The sequence below is a fragment of the Lampris incognitus genome, chromosome 2, assembly GCF_029633865.1.
Source record: "Lampris incognitus isolate fLamInc1 chromosome 2, fLamInc1.hap2, whole genome shotgun sequence".
NCBI classification, from domain to species: Eukaryota; Metazoa; Chordata; class Actinopteri; order Lampriformes; family Lampridae; genus Lampris; species Lampris incognitus.
The window spans coordinates 88,629,745-88,644,020 of record NC_079212.1 but is presented as its reverse complement, the minus strand read 5'-3'; the positions used below and the strand labels follow the sequence as shown (position 1 = coordinate 88,644,020).

Here is a 14,276-nt window from a genome sequence, read left to right as displayed (position 1 = left end):
CGTCAGCTGGGCCCAGCCACTTACCTCCTCAGCGATGGCACTCGGTGGCACTCCAGTCGTCTACAGAAGGTGTCAGCTCCGCCACACACAGCTGGTGACACAACCATAGCCATTCCCTCAGCATGGTGAGACGCCCCGGGGCTTCATGCAGCTCCTACACGGGCCCCAGACATTCCTGGGCCTCAGCTTCCCCTGCCTTTTCCCTCCCCACCTCGGCCTGCCCAGCCTCAGGCCGCCCCGCGACCTGTTCGCACACGTTTACGCCCTGGCCACCTAGAGGACTTTGTGTCAACCTTTCATGTTTGAAATCCTGCCGGGGGGGGGGGGGAATGTTATGTATGCACACATCGACAGTGCTGCATTTGATTTGGTGCTGTTCTATTGTGCTGGGATCGATTGGTGATGCCTGCGGGCTCTGGGTTGTTTGATCGGGTCTGCCTTTGATGCTGTGTCAGTCTAAATAAAGAATGCCACGGAGAGGTTGTGTCGAGCGACAGCGCTGTGTCCTGACGTGATTTAAAAATACAATAAATAAGCCTTGTTAAGTTTTGTTACCGATAACTCCAGCATGGTTTACCATCTCCATACTTTTACAACACCCGGTGTGTTCATACGTACTATAGTATTCACATATGAGCTATAAGATACTTATATGTCAGTGAGTCATCAGCATACATACTTGTATATTTGGGCCTTATTAAAAGCAGAATCTTCATTTAGCTTTACAAGCACAACAAATGAGGTGAGTGTTTCATTACGTTATGTGCAGCGCCACAAAGGTAAAACTCACCACAAGCTGTCCAGCCTTCACGGGTCGGCCCTGGGGACAACCAGGTGCCCACCTCCATGACCTGAATGCTGCAACATACACTTCTTCCACTCGTGACCCCGTAGAGTATCAGCCATCTACACTCATGGACACGTAGCTTTTAACCAGAACCAGAACACTTAATTCACCCCCGGGGGGAAACTGGGTTCTGTTACAGACACTCACGCTCTGATAAGTAAAAACTGACAAGATGCACGAGAGGAACATAGAAGCAAATAGAAACAAGAAAAACAAACAAACAGAAATAAAAGATAAGAAATAGAAATAAGAACAATGTTTTATTGGTTCCTTATGCGAACTGAAAGAATACATAAAACTCTGACTTTCAGTGACCCTAAAAACAGTAACAAAACCATCAAGGGGGTTTTCGGAGAGGAATGACGTCACTTGTTTCCTTTGTTTGTTTGTTTGTTTGTTTTCTCATTTTCGTAATGCCCGGTAGACTTGTTTTGGATTTGTTGTTTATTCGGGATCCTTTCTTGCTGCACCGTGTTGTGGCGCGCATGTCTGCTGTATTTGTACGTGTCACTACTTTGCAGTAAAGTTTACTGAAGTTTAAGAAAGTTGCTGACGATGGGGATTGTAGTCCTGCTGATGGTCCGAGCTCGCGCGCCCGCTTGCGCGGCGGCTCCTTTAAGAGCGGCGCGCGCGGGGGGGGGGGGACGTGAGCCGCTCCGCCTTGACGTAGCGAGCTCCTTACCGCGCCCGGTCAGGCGCGCCACATAACGGGAGAGCGGAAGCGCCGAGGTCCCGGGATGACTTGGGCCGTCCCGGTGGAAGTAGTTCTCGGGAGGGCAGCGTGAGCGACGTCTTCGGCGTGAATATCCGGTTTTACTCCACTTCGTTGGGATTTCTTTGTGGGCCGTTTGGAGACTCCCGGGTCCTCGGGGCGCGCGTTGGTCGACTAGGATGACTCGGGCCGCCCGCCGGGACGGGGTCAGATGACATCGGCCGTGCGTAACTGCTAGCTGTCCAGGGCCGTCGCAGGAATAATGCAGCACAGCAAGGCGGAGCAACCTCCCCATCCCCTCCCCGGGCATGGCGGCGACTCTCACGGCGTGGGCAGCTCCACGGGCAGCGCTCCCACCGACTTCCAGCATCCGGCCAATCCCCAGCTGGTCTTCCGGCGGAACGCGGTCACGGACGACTACAAGATAACCACGCAGGTCCTGGGTCTGGGCATCAACGGCAAAGTGCTGGAGTGCTACTGCAAGAAGACTGGGGAGAAATGCGCCCTCAAGGTGCGTGTGCGTGTGCGTGTGTGCGTGTGCGTGTTAACAGTGATTTAAGGCTCTAAAGACGTGGAAAGAGAAGTCCATCCATCCATTATCCGAACCGCTTATCCTGCGCTCAGGGTCGCGGGGATACCGGAGCCTATCCCCGCAGTCATTGGGTGGCAGGCAGGGTGACACACTGGACAGGCCATCACACACACACACACACACACACACACACACACACACACACACACACACACACACACACACACACACACACACACACACACACACACCTAGGGACAACTTAGTATGGCCGATCCACCTGACCTACATGTCTTTGGACTGTGGGAGGCACCCGGAGGAAACCCACGCAGACACTGGGAGAACATGCAAACTCCGCACAGAGGACGACCCGGGACCACCCCCAAGGTTGGACTACCGCGGGGCTCGAACCCAGGAACTTCTTGCGCCACCGTGCTGCGGAAAGAGAAGTGGATTATTATTCATGGATCACTGGTCTTCCCATGGTCGCTCCACGCTGCCATGCCGCTTCTTTGAACATCTTACATAACTTTGTAGGTAAAATCTCACAATTGATGCACGAGATTGATTGATACCGAATTATGACGTTAATCACATCACGTGGAAGTGGAGATGCCCTTAGAGGGGATACTATCTAAATCCATTTTGCCACAGCCCAGACAGGGGATGTGTCTGCAGGCAGTGATGGGCCGTCTGGGACTCTGGCGTAATATCCATTCTGCTGCTCTGCACAAAGACCTGCTCTGTTCATTCTCTGGTTCTCTGCGCTGCTAACGCGCAATTACCCAGATAGCAAAACTGCTGTGGCCCGGGCCCGTCCCACACCGACACTTTCATCCGGCCCACATACCGCGTGGAATGATGGCACTTGGGCGGTCCGCTCCTGTTTGCCAGATCTGGGCCAGACCAAGCCATAGCAATACCACATGTGCCACATATTTGCCAAAGGTGGCCCATATTTGTTGTGTGATATTTGGGCCATATTCACCATTTACCACACGGGCCACTTCAGGGTCACATCCAGATTACATGTTGCCCAGAGCAACGCATCTTTGCCAAAAAAGGCCCACATTTTATTTAGCATATTGGGGCCATATTTGCTGTTATCCATGTGGGCCACTTCAGGCTCACATCCATTTTGTCAGGGCCAGAAGAAGACCATCAGTGCCGCATCACTGCCTGAAGTGGCCCACATCCGGATGCTGTCTGAGTAAGATGTGATTTTGCATTTTTGTAATCACATTTACCTCCTCGGTGTTAAGTGAAAGGCATATTACATATTCATACTGCATATTTAAATATTTATAACATTACGAAAGGCCTTGTGAAAAGTAGCTACTGAAACCTTGAGCTGTGGTAAATCCTGTAAACTGCTACCGGCACAGTAAAGTCTTGACACAACAGGAAGAGAGGCCCCATGAGTGATGTTAGGTTTTCTTCAGAGACCTTATCAGTACTTAAGCCCACGTTTGTTTCCGCCGGACTGAAGACAGCAACGTTAGATTGCTGAACCTCTGCATGCTCTTTTTTTACCAAACCGTGTTGTGCGTTGTGCAACCCAGCCCGGCACACATGCGAGAAGATTTGGCTGTAAAGTAGGCGTCAGTGCTGGGAAAACAGTGGTGTCCTCCGCCCCTTCCTCCAGGCCCACCACAGGCATGTCCATCAGCAAGCATGGATGGGAGAGGAACTCACTTCTTAGTCACCGGGCTGATGATGTAATCAGGAGGAACTTGTGGACACAGTGAAATTAAAATGTGGTCATTGCACCACCAAAAGATCATAATACATGACTGAAGGGTGTCTTGGGACTCCACTGACGGAGTCTTGGAAATGCTGCACTGGTGAAACACATAATATATATATATATATATATATATATATATATATATATATATATATATATATATATATATATATATATACACTACCGTTCAAAAGTTTGGGATCACCCAAACAATTTTGTGTTTTCCATGAAAAGTCACACTTATTCACCACCATATGTTGTGAAATGAATAGAAAATAGAGTCAAGACATTGACAAGGTTAGAAATAATGATTTGTATTTGAAATAAGATTTTTTTTACATCAAACTTTGCTTTCGTCAAAGAATCCTCCATTTGCAGCAATTACAGCATTGCAGACCTTTGGCATTCTAGCTGTTAATTTGTTGAGGTAATCTGGAGAAATTGCACCCCACGCTTCCAGAAGCAGCTCCCACAAGTTGGATTGGTTGGATGGGCACTTCTTTGAGCAGATTGAGTTTCTGGAGCATCACATTTGTGGGGTCAATTAAACGCTCAAAATGGCCAGAAAAAGAGAACTTTCATCTGAAACTCGACAGTCTATTCTTGTTCTTAGAAATGAAGGCTATTCCATGCGAGAAATTGCTAAGAAATTGAAGATTTCCTAGACCGGTGTGTACTACTCCCTTCAGAGGACAGCACAAACAGGCTCTAACCAGAGTAGAAAAAGAAGTGGGAGGCCGCGTTGCACAACTGAGCAAGAAGATAAGTACATTAGAGTCTCTAGTTTGAGAAACAGACGCCTCACAGGTCCCCAACTGGCATCTTCATTAAATAGTACCTGTTAGAGCCTGTTTGTGCTGTCCTCTGAAGGGAGTAGTACACACCGGTGTAGGAAATCTTCAATTTCTTAGCAATTTCTCGCATGGAATAGCCTTCATTTCTAAGAACAAGAATAGACTGTCGAGTTTCAGATGAAAGTTCTCTTTTTCTGGCCATTTTGAGCGTTTAATTGACCCCACAAATGTGATGCTCCAGAAACTCAATCTGCTCAAAGAAGTGCCCATCCAACCAATCCAACTTGTGGGAGCTGCTTCTGGAAGCGTGGGGTGCAATTTCTCCAGATTACCTCAACAAATTAACAGCTAGAATGCCAAAGGTCTGCAATGCTGTAATTGCTGCAAATGGAGGATTCTTTGACGAAAGCAAAGTTTGATGTAAAAAAAATCTTATTTCAAATACAAATCATTATTTCTAACCTTGTCAATGTCTTGACTCTATTTTCTATTCATTTCACAACATATGGTGGTGAATAAGTGTGACTTTTCATGGAAAACACAAAATTGTTTGGGTGATCCCAAACTTTTGAACGGTAGTGTATATATATATAAATGTGGACTATCACGTGTAACATAGCACATGCAGAAGGAAGCAGCGGAAACACTGGAAGGATTTTCATTTCCCTCTCCGCTGTGTTGTGTTTCCGTCCAGATTCTGTACGACACCCCTAAAGCCAGGCGGGAGGTTGAGCTGCACTGGCGTGTGTCCGGGGGTCCCTACATCGTGCGGATTCTCAGCCTGTATGAGAACATGCACCAAGGAAAGAAATGTCTCCTGGTCATAATGGAGTGGTGAGCATCACTAATGACACACAGCTTCTGTCTTTGTGTGCTTTATTTTTGAATCGTTCCACTTAAAAACTATAAATGTGCTTACATGCAAACAAATTACCCGATCATATACCAGTAAAGGCTTTACTGGTAAGCATAATCCCAACCAACACGGGGGATCGCTGGGTTCGAATCCCCATTACATCCGGCTTGGTCAGGCATCCCTACAGACACACATGGCTGTGTCTGCGGGTGGGAAGCCGGATGTGGGTATGTCTCCTGGTCGCTGCACTTGTGCCTCCTCTGGTTGGTCGGGGCGCCCGTTTGGAGGAGAGGGGGAACTGGGGGGAATAGCGTGATCCCCCCACGCACTACGTCCCCCTGGCGAAAAGAAGTGGTTGGCGACTCCACATGTATCGGAGGAGGCACGTGGTAGTCTGCAGCCCTCCCCGGATCGGCAGAGGGGTTGGAGCAGCATCCGGGACGGCTCGGAAGAGTGGGATTGGCCAAGTACAATTGGGGGGGGAAAGGGGGGAAAGCATAGTTGCTTCATAATTTGCTTTTTGAAACTACGCATGTGAAAGGTCACCAGACACAGTGACCTGGTGGGATGTTGTGTGTCAACACAACATCCTTCCTAATAATATGTTTAAGCGTTTATATTGTGTGCCTGATGTGGGTGGACTTGCTTCTTTATTCCTAGTTGTACCGGCTGAGAAGGTTGGAGCCAGCTGAGCAGTAATTACTGAGGCACAACGGCATGATTTGTTGTCAAGTTATGATGGCAGTGGAAGACTCGGCTTGCTCTTTTCCATCTATCCATTTTTCTCCGCAGTTGTATCCGGCCAATTGCCCCACTCTTCGGAGCCATCCCGGTCACTGCTCCACCTCCTCTGCTGATCCGGGGAGGGCTGCAGACTACCACATGCCTCCTCCGATACATGTGGAGTCGCCAGCCGCTTCTTTTCCCCTGACAGTGAGGAGTTTCACCAGGGGGAAGTAGTGCGTGGGAGGTTCACACTATTCCCCCCAGCCCCCCCCCCCTCCGAACAGGTACCCCGACTGACCAGAGGAGGCATTGGTGCAGCAACCAGGACACATACCCACATCCGGCTTCCTACCCGCAGACACAGCCAGTTGTGTCTGTAGGGACGCCTGACCAAGCCGGAGGTAACACTGGGATTCGAACCGGCAATCCCCATGTTGGTAGGCAACGGAATGGACCACTATGCGAACTGGACGCCCCGGACTCGGCTTGCTTGCTAAGACTTTCATGGCAGTCTGGCCTCTGACCTCGTGTTCTTCTTCTTCCAGCATGGAGGGAGGAGAGCTGTTCAATCGCATACAAGCCAGAGGGGATCAGGCCTTTACAGAACGAGGTGGGTCAGACGACAGCTTCATGTTTGGCATATGAGTCCATATACTGTGACCTGTGATGTGACATTGTTTGGGGGGGTTTTCCACCAATCAGAGGCATCAGAAATTATGCGGGACATTGGCACAGCCATCGAGTACCTTCACCACATGGACATTGCTCACAGAGATGTAAAGGTAGAGACATGTAGTGAAACAAAATGACTCGAAGTTTGTCGATAATGTCCTGAAACTCTGACTGTGTAAATGATCTTTTTCTTGTGCCTTCTCTCACCGTAGCCTGAAAATTTACTCTACACCTCCAAGGACAGTAACGCCACGCTAAAACTGACTGATTTTGGCTTTGCTAAGGAGACAACGTTACACAACTCCCTCCAAACTCCCTGTTACACCCCATACTATGTTGGTGAGTATCTGCTCTTATGGTGCAGTGGGATATTACTGTAACCTAAAAAGTATGTATTAATATAATAATAACAATAATGATACATTTTATTTGTGGGCACCTTTCAGAGCACTCAATGACACCTTACAGAACACAGTTAAAAAAGCAAGCAGCACTTTATCAGGCAGCATAAAAGCAAAACAAAGCAGGGTAGACAATAAAAAGTTAATACAACAGATAAGTATAAAATCATCATCAGCACAAAACTCAATGAAGCGTGGATCAGACTGAATATGCCAGTTTGAAAAGGTGCGTTTTGAGATGGGATGTGAAGGTTGAAAGAGAGTCAATGTTGTGAATGTCTTGTTGGAGAGAGTTCCATAGGCGGGGGGGGGGGGGGTAGAATGACTGAAGGCTCAAGACCCCATGGTAGTCAAGTGGGCCGGTGGTGTAGGGAGTTGGAGAGCAGAAGAGGATCTGAGAGTGTTCAAGTTCAAGTACTTTATTTGTCACATGCACAGAAATACAAAGTAAAACATGCAGTGAGATGAAGCGGGGTACTCCGTCTGTCACTGTGTGAAAAAAGACATAGGCCTAGAGTGTGGGAGGGCGTGTGGATATGAAGGAGTTCAGAAAGATATGAAGGAGCCAGGTTATTAAGGCCTTTAAGGTGAGGAGCAGGATCTTGACGTCAATACGGTATTTAACAGGGAGCCAGTGGAGTTGCTGAAGAACAGGAGTGATATGATCTATGGAAGGAGTTCTGGTAATGATACGGGCAGCTGAATTCTGGACCAGTTGAAGTTTATGAAGACACTTGAGGGGAAGACCAAAGAGGACAGAATTGCAGTAGTCAATACGGGCTGTAACCAGGGTGTGAATGAGTATGGCGGTGCTGTTAGGTGTAAGTGACAGGCGAAGACGATTAATATTGTGTAGGTGGAAGTATGTGGACTGAGTAACATTGTTGATGTGAGCTTCAAAAGATAATGTGCTGTCCATGATGACACCCAGACTCTTAACCTGAGGCGATGGAGGAACTACAGAATTGTCAATAGTTAGAGAAAAACGATCAGTTTTAGCCAAAGTAGATTTAGTACCTACTAGGAGGACCTCGGTTTTATCACTATTAAGTTTGACTTAGTGGTATGAAAACCAGGATTTAATTTCTAGTAAGCAGTTAGAAAGGGAAGTGGGTGGAAGAGTGGGGGTAGGCTTGGTGGATACATAAAGCTGGGTGTCATCCGCATAGCAGTGAAATTGAATGCCTAATTTCCTGAAAATGTGGCCAAGAGGTAATAAGTAAATAATAACTAGGAATGGTCCCAATACAGAGCCCTGGGGAACACCGGTAGTAGCAGGAAAGGACTGATCTCAAATTTTTAAGTTGGACAAACTGAGTATTGTCCATTTGTTCCACTGACTTAAATCTGCTGTGGTGGGCATGCATTTATCACGTGATCATGTGGTCCTAGGCATTTATTCTCTCCATTTTGTCATTGCTTGTCTGTGCATGTGTGTGTGTGTGCGTGCGCGCATGCGTACGTGTCCATACATGTATGTTTGTCTTCCTGCAGTCATTCATGCTTTAGACTGTTGTGTTTGTGTTTACTTTGTCCATTCAGCCCCTGAGGTGCTTGGGCCAGAGAAATATGACAAATCATGTGACATGTGGTCTCTGGGTGTAATCATGTACATACTGTGAGTATCACTTGTGTCTGTCACTGTTTATTGTTGAATTCTTGACTTCTGCCCTGCTATAGAGTTTAGCTTAATGCTGTGGACAGTTCACATGAATGCAGAATAACTTCCTGTCGGACTTGCAACAAGCTCCTGTCTCTCCCTGCCTGCTGCCTGTTCTGTCCGGTCTAACCCTCTCTCAGGTGGACCTAGTGGAGTGAGGCAGCAGCGGCCATGATTGATCATTTCAGACACACGTGTGCAAATCTATGCAACCCATGAGGCACCTGGGCTTGCTCTCTCTCTCTCTCTCTCTCTCTCTCTCTCTCTCTCTCTCACTTTTGGCCATGGATACCTGACTTGTTTAGTTGGATTCCTGGTTTTCCTTTTTTCCTTCCTTTTGGCACTTCCCATAGGCACAACTCTCACTCACACAATGCCTAACATGCCCACACACTGTACGTGTACTCACTTGCTGCAAATATAGTTTAGTACATAATTTGAATCAATTCTCAGGCTTGTTTTCATCCTTTCTGTAATGTCTTTAAGCTAGTCATGACATGTTCTATTCTATTGTATTCTATTCTGTTCTATTCTAGGCTGTGTGGGTTTCCTCCATTTTATTCAAATACAGGCCTGGCAATCTCGCCAGGCATGAAGCAGAGGATCAGGATGGGACAGTATGAGTTCCCCAATCCAGAGTGGGCCGAGGTCTCTGAAGAAGGTCAGAATCCCAATTGGGCAAAGAGATTTACAACTTTTGAGGGGGCTCAAGTTATTTTAAATCTACTTAAAATTTGTAGTTAGTGTGAAGATGGCCAGGGAGCACAGAGCCAATCACAACTGAGGTAATTAAATGTATGTTAACATAAAATAAAAAGTCCTCAATGGAAATAAATATGACATAGCCTTAGCATCACGGTGGCGCAGTGGTTAGCGCGGTCAACTCACAGCAAGAAGGTCCAGGGTTCGAGCCCCGGGGTAGTCCAACCTTGGGGGTCATCCCGGGTCATACTCTGTGTGGAGTTTACATGTTCTCCCCATGTCTGCATGGGTTTCCTCCGGGTGCTCCGGTTTCCTCCCACAGTCCAAAGACATGTAGGTCAAGTGAATCGGCTGTACTAAATTGCCCCTAGGTGTGAATTTGTGTGTGTGTCGGCCCTGTGATGGCCTGGTGGCCTGTCCAGGGTGTCTTCCCACCTGCTGCCCAATGACTGCTGGGATAGGCTCCAGCATCCCCGCGACCCTGAGAGCAGGATAAGTGGCTTGGATAATAGATGGATGGATAGACTTAGTGTGCTGCACCAAATTAACCACATCCTTGAGATACACGGTGTCTGCACTTAAGAAGAATCAGAGACCAAAGTCTTTAACATATTCTTTGAGATATGGATCCAGGATGGATGGATGGATTGCATTTATATAGCGCTTTTATAGCTGCAACAGCCACTCATAGCACCAGATCCAATGATCCAAAGATCCAAGACATGCCAAAGAGGTCGCGTCAAACAGAATATTGTTTAATCTTGTTTTGTTTCTTGTCAGTCTAACTTCTTGCCTTCTGTAGCCAAACAGCTTATTGTCCAATTACTGAAGACGGACCCGAACGAGAGGATTACCATTGGACAGTTTATTAACCATCCCTGGATCAGTGTAAGTTAACCGCTGTTAAGCCCGCTGGTCATAAGCACTGTCCTTGCAACTTGCTTGACTGACTTGTGTTACTTATTCCTCTGCATTAAATTTGTCTTTTCCCACAGCAGCAGTCGATGGTGGTCCCACCAACGCCGCTCCACACTTCCCGCGTTTTGACGGAGGAGAAGGAGCTGTGGGAGGATGTAAAGGTGAGCGTAACGGGCTGTAGCATACTGAACATGTTGAATATGTTGCTAGTGCCGCCACTAGATGGCTGCACAGCCGTGGATTTGGAGGAGAAACGCTCACCCAGTGGACACTGTGTTGCATTATTTTGACAGGAGGAGATGACCAGCGCTCTGGCTACCATGCGCGTGGACTATGACCAAGTTAAAGTCAAAGACTTGGACACCTCCAACAACCCTCTGCTCAACAAGAGACGGAAGAGACCCGTGCCGGGGGGAGCAGAGAGGGGAGGAGACGGAGGTCATGACGGCTGAGGGGGAGGAGGAGGGAGGGTGGGTGGTGTTTTACCGTCAGTGAGACGTTAAATTCCCTGGAGCTGGATCGGAAAAAGAGCATTAGCGCAACGCAGATGTATGAGGGTGACGGAGCAATGTTTTACTCCCCATCGTTCACATCAGGCTTTTCTTTATTCCTTGTATGTGCACTCACTTCTTTACCCTCACCAGCATGAAATAGTCTGATCAGTGTTATTCCATTCGATTGGTACCATTAAAGCATTTTAGATGACTTTTCATTTTTTATACCTTGACAGCTTTCACTTTTTGTATATGGAAATAGTTCTCCACTGTATTTGTGTCTCTCCTTGATAGCCGAGTCTCTTACTTGTTATTAACTAGTTTGTTAACTTGATACTAAATTCGTGCACAAGTCAAGTACAGATGTTTTCAACACCAGAGGACACGTGGATCTTTGTGTTGATAATGTATGAAGTTTTTATTTCAAAGGGAAGTGCACAGAACACATACTGTTAATGCTGTGTGGTCCTTGCGTATTAAAACATGTCATGAAAAATGTCCCAGAAAGTGGACAATTTTATGCTGCACCCATTCTACCCTTTGTGAACATGAAGATATGATGACTACAGAAGCTTACGAAAGGCAGTAAGTCAACACTGTTGCTCTTTTACCCACAAGGCAGAATGCTCAAGCAACAAGTCATTAGAAAAACGGACTCACATTAGAAAGAACAGGCCAGTGCACCAATAATGCAAAACAGACAGACGATAGATGCTACTTCCGAGTATTCCCAAATGCAGCTAAGGTACATTTGAAGTATATGAGGTACATACAGCACAATAACTCATGTTTATTATCCGAAGATTTCTGTTTGCCCTTCCCTTTGGAGGCCTTTGAGTGTTGCTTGACAGGCTAACAGCTTGAGCCCTGCCTTAGCTAAATTCACATTGTGGCACAAATTAACATTTGCGGCGGCCTCACCCAGTTCTGTCTATGCAGTGTCTTTGTCCGCATCCGCATCTGCGTCTAAGTTTGTCTTGGTTTGATGGCTGAGAGAGCTGGCGCTGGATCAGCTGGGAGAGCTCGGTCTGCTGCGTCCTGTGGGCCCAGGGACCACGGCCCTGCCTGGAGCTGTGCCCGAAGAGGTAACACAGAGGGCAGTCTGACAGGACGCGGAAGCGGGGCAGGCTAAGCTAACTGCTAGCCCATGCAGATCGGCAGTTCCAATAACACCGAGGGCGGTCTGGCGGCGGCCTCGCCTTGCCTTGACTGTATTTTTAGTGTCGTGTGGAGTGTGGGGAGGTGTGTCGAAGGTGTCTGGCTGGGAGAGCTGGTGCTGGATCGGCTGAGGGAGCCTGGTCTGCTGCGTCCTGTGGGCCCAAGGACCACGGCCCTGAACAGAGCTGCACCAGAAGAGGAAACACAGAGGGCGGTCTGATAGGACTGGAAGTGGGTCAGGCTAAGCTATCTGCTAGCCCATGCAGACCAGCAGTTCCAATAACACCGAGGGCGGTCTGATAGGACTGGAAGTGGGTCAGGCTAAGCTATCTGCTAGCCCATGCAGACCAGCAGCTCCGACAGTCATCCTGGCTGGCGTTCGTTCTCTTGGACAGTGATTTTCTTTAGTTTAGATATGTATGTTAGTTGGGATATTTGTGTTCTTGTAGTTCTTGGATATGTGTTTTTGTCTTTGTGTTGCACTGCGGTGGGCTGGGGGAAACAATGTTTCGTTTCATTTCATGTGTGCAAGTGCATGAAATGAAACGACAAAAATAAAGCGTCTCTGATTCTGATTCACTGCCCTGTGACATCCATTCTTCAGCCTGTATCAGAACACATTAACATCTCTTCTTCCTGACGATGAATAATGATTTGCATCACGGGCAACACTGCAATGGCCCTAAGCAACTGGATTTATAGTAATGGGAGGGAGGCAGCAGCAAAAAAATATATTATTGCATGTAAGTAAAAGTGATTAAAAATGACTATATGATATTCATTTATTTACAGGTAAACTCCACCAACACCTGCACACACTTTTTATCCAGAAGACTGACCACACGTGGAGATATGTTTCCAGCATGTTCCAACATGCCATCAAGAAGAAACGCTATCATCCAATAGTTAGCAAAAATGTACAACATACACATTTTGAGTTTACCCCAAAATGGAACAAATCAGAATCAGAATCAACTTTATTGGCCAAGTGTGCCTGTGCACACGGGGAATTTGACTCGGGTTCACAGCAGCTTCTACCACTTGCATACATCACTCACTCATACGCACACACACACAAACACACACACACACACACAAAGAAAAGAAAACAAAACAAGAAATAAATATAATTACAAACGGGACAATGGAGGCAAGCAAATCCTTCAGCATGTGGCACGGTGGCGCAGTGGTTAGCGTGGTCACCTCACAACAAGAAGGTCCTGGGTTCAAGCCTCGGGTAGTCCAACCTTGGGGGTCGTCCCGGGTCGTCCTCTGTGTGGAGTTTGCATGTTCTCCCCCGTGTCTGCGTGGGTTTCCTCCGGGGGCTCCGGTTTCCTCCCACAGTCCAAAGACATGTAGGTCAAGTGACTCGGCCGTACTAAATTGTCCCTAGGTGTGTGTGTGTGTGTGTGTGTGTGTCGGCCCTGTGTGATGGTCTGGCAGCCTGTCCAGGGCGTCTACCCGCCTGCCGCCCAATGACTGCTGAGATGGGCTCCAGCATCCCCGCGACCCCGAGACCAGGGTAAGCGGCTTGGATAATGGACGGATGGATATCCTTCAGCTATCTTGAACCATTACACTCTCCTCGCTTGTCAGCACATTTCCATCCCTATCCTTCACCACCCTAACCTGCTGCACATCCTTCCCAGCTCGCGCCCTCTGCCTAGCCAATTGGTACAAGTCCTTTCTCTTTCCTTAGTGTCTAACCTGTCATACAACTCACCATACACCTTTTCCTTTGCCTTCACCACCTCTCTCTTCGCTTTACGCCGCATCTCCTTGTACTCCTGTCTACTTTCTTCATCTCTCTGACTATTCTTCACCAACCTCTTCCTCGGAATACTTTACTGTACTTCCTCGTTCCACCAGCAAGTCTCCTTGTCTTCCTTCCTCTGTCCTGATGACACACCAAGTACCTTCCTATTTGTCTCCCTCACCATTCTGCAGTGGATGCCCAACTCTTCACTACCACCCAGTGCCTGTCTTAACTCCTCCCTGAACTCCACACAGCAGTCTTCCTTCTTCAACTTCCACCATTTGATCCTCGGCTCTGCCTT

The 14,276-nt window shown here is 47.7% G+C and overlaps 1 protein-coding gene across 2 annotated transcripts; it reads left to right on the top strand.

The window, feature by feature from the left end:
* Positions 1-1,153: 1,153 nt before the first annotated feature.
* LOC130107052 (MAP kinase-activated protein kinase 2-like) lies at positions 1,154-11,559 on the top strand. 2 transcript variants are annotated; one of them, XM_056273445.1, is made up of 10 exons: positions 1,154-2,070; positions 5,327-5,466; positions 6,760-6,824; positions 6,917-6,996; positions 7,099-7,225; positions 8,830-8,905; positions 9,484-9,608; positions 10,452-10,537; positions 10,645-10,728; positions 10,861-11,559. In XM_056273445.1, the coding sequence occupies exons 1-10, from the start codon at positions 1,822-1,824 to the stop codon at positions 11,017-11,019; spliced, it is 1,191 nt and encodes a 396-aa protein (XP_056129420.1). In that variant the 5' UTR covers positions 1,154-1,821; the 3' UTR covers positions 11,020-11,559. The 2 variants fall into 2 exon arrangements, with proteins under 2 accessions (XP_056129420.1, XP_056129421.1); XM_056273446.1 differs by having other exon boundaries at positions 1,156-2,070; positions 10,648-10,728.
* The last annotated feature ends 2,717 nt before the right edge of the window (positions 11,560-14,276 follow it).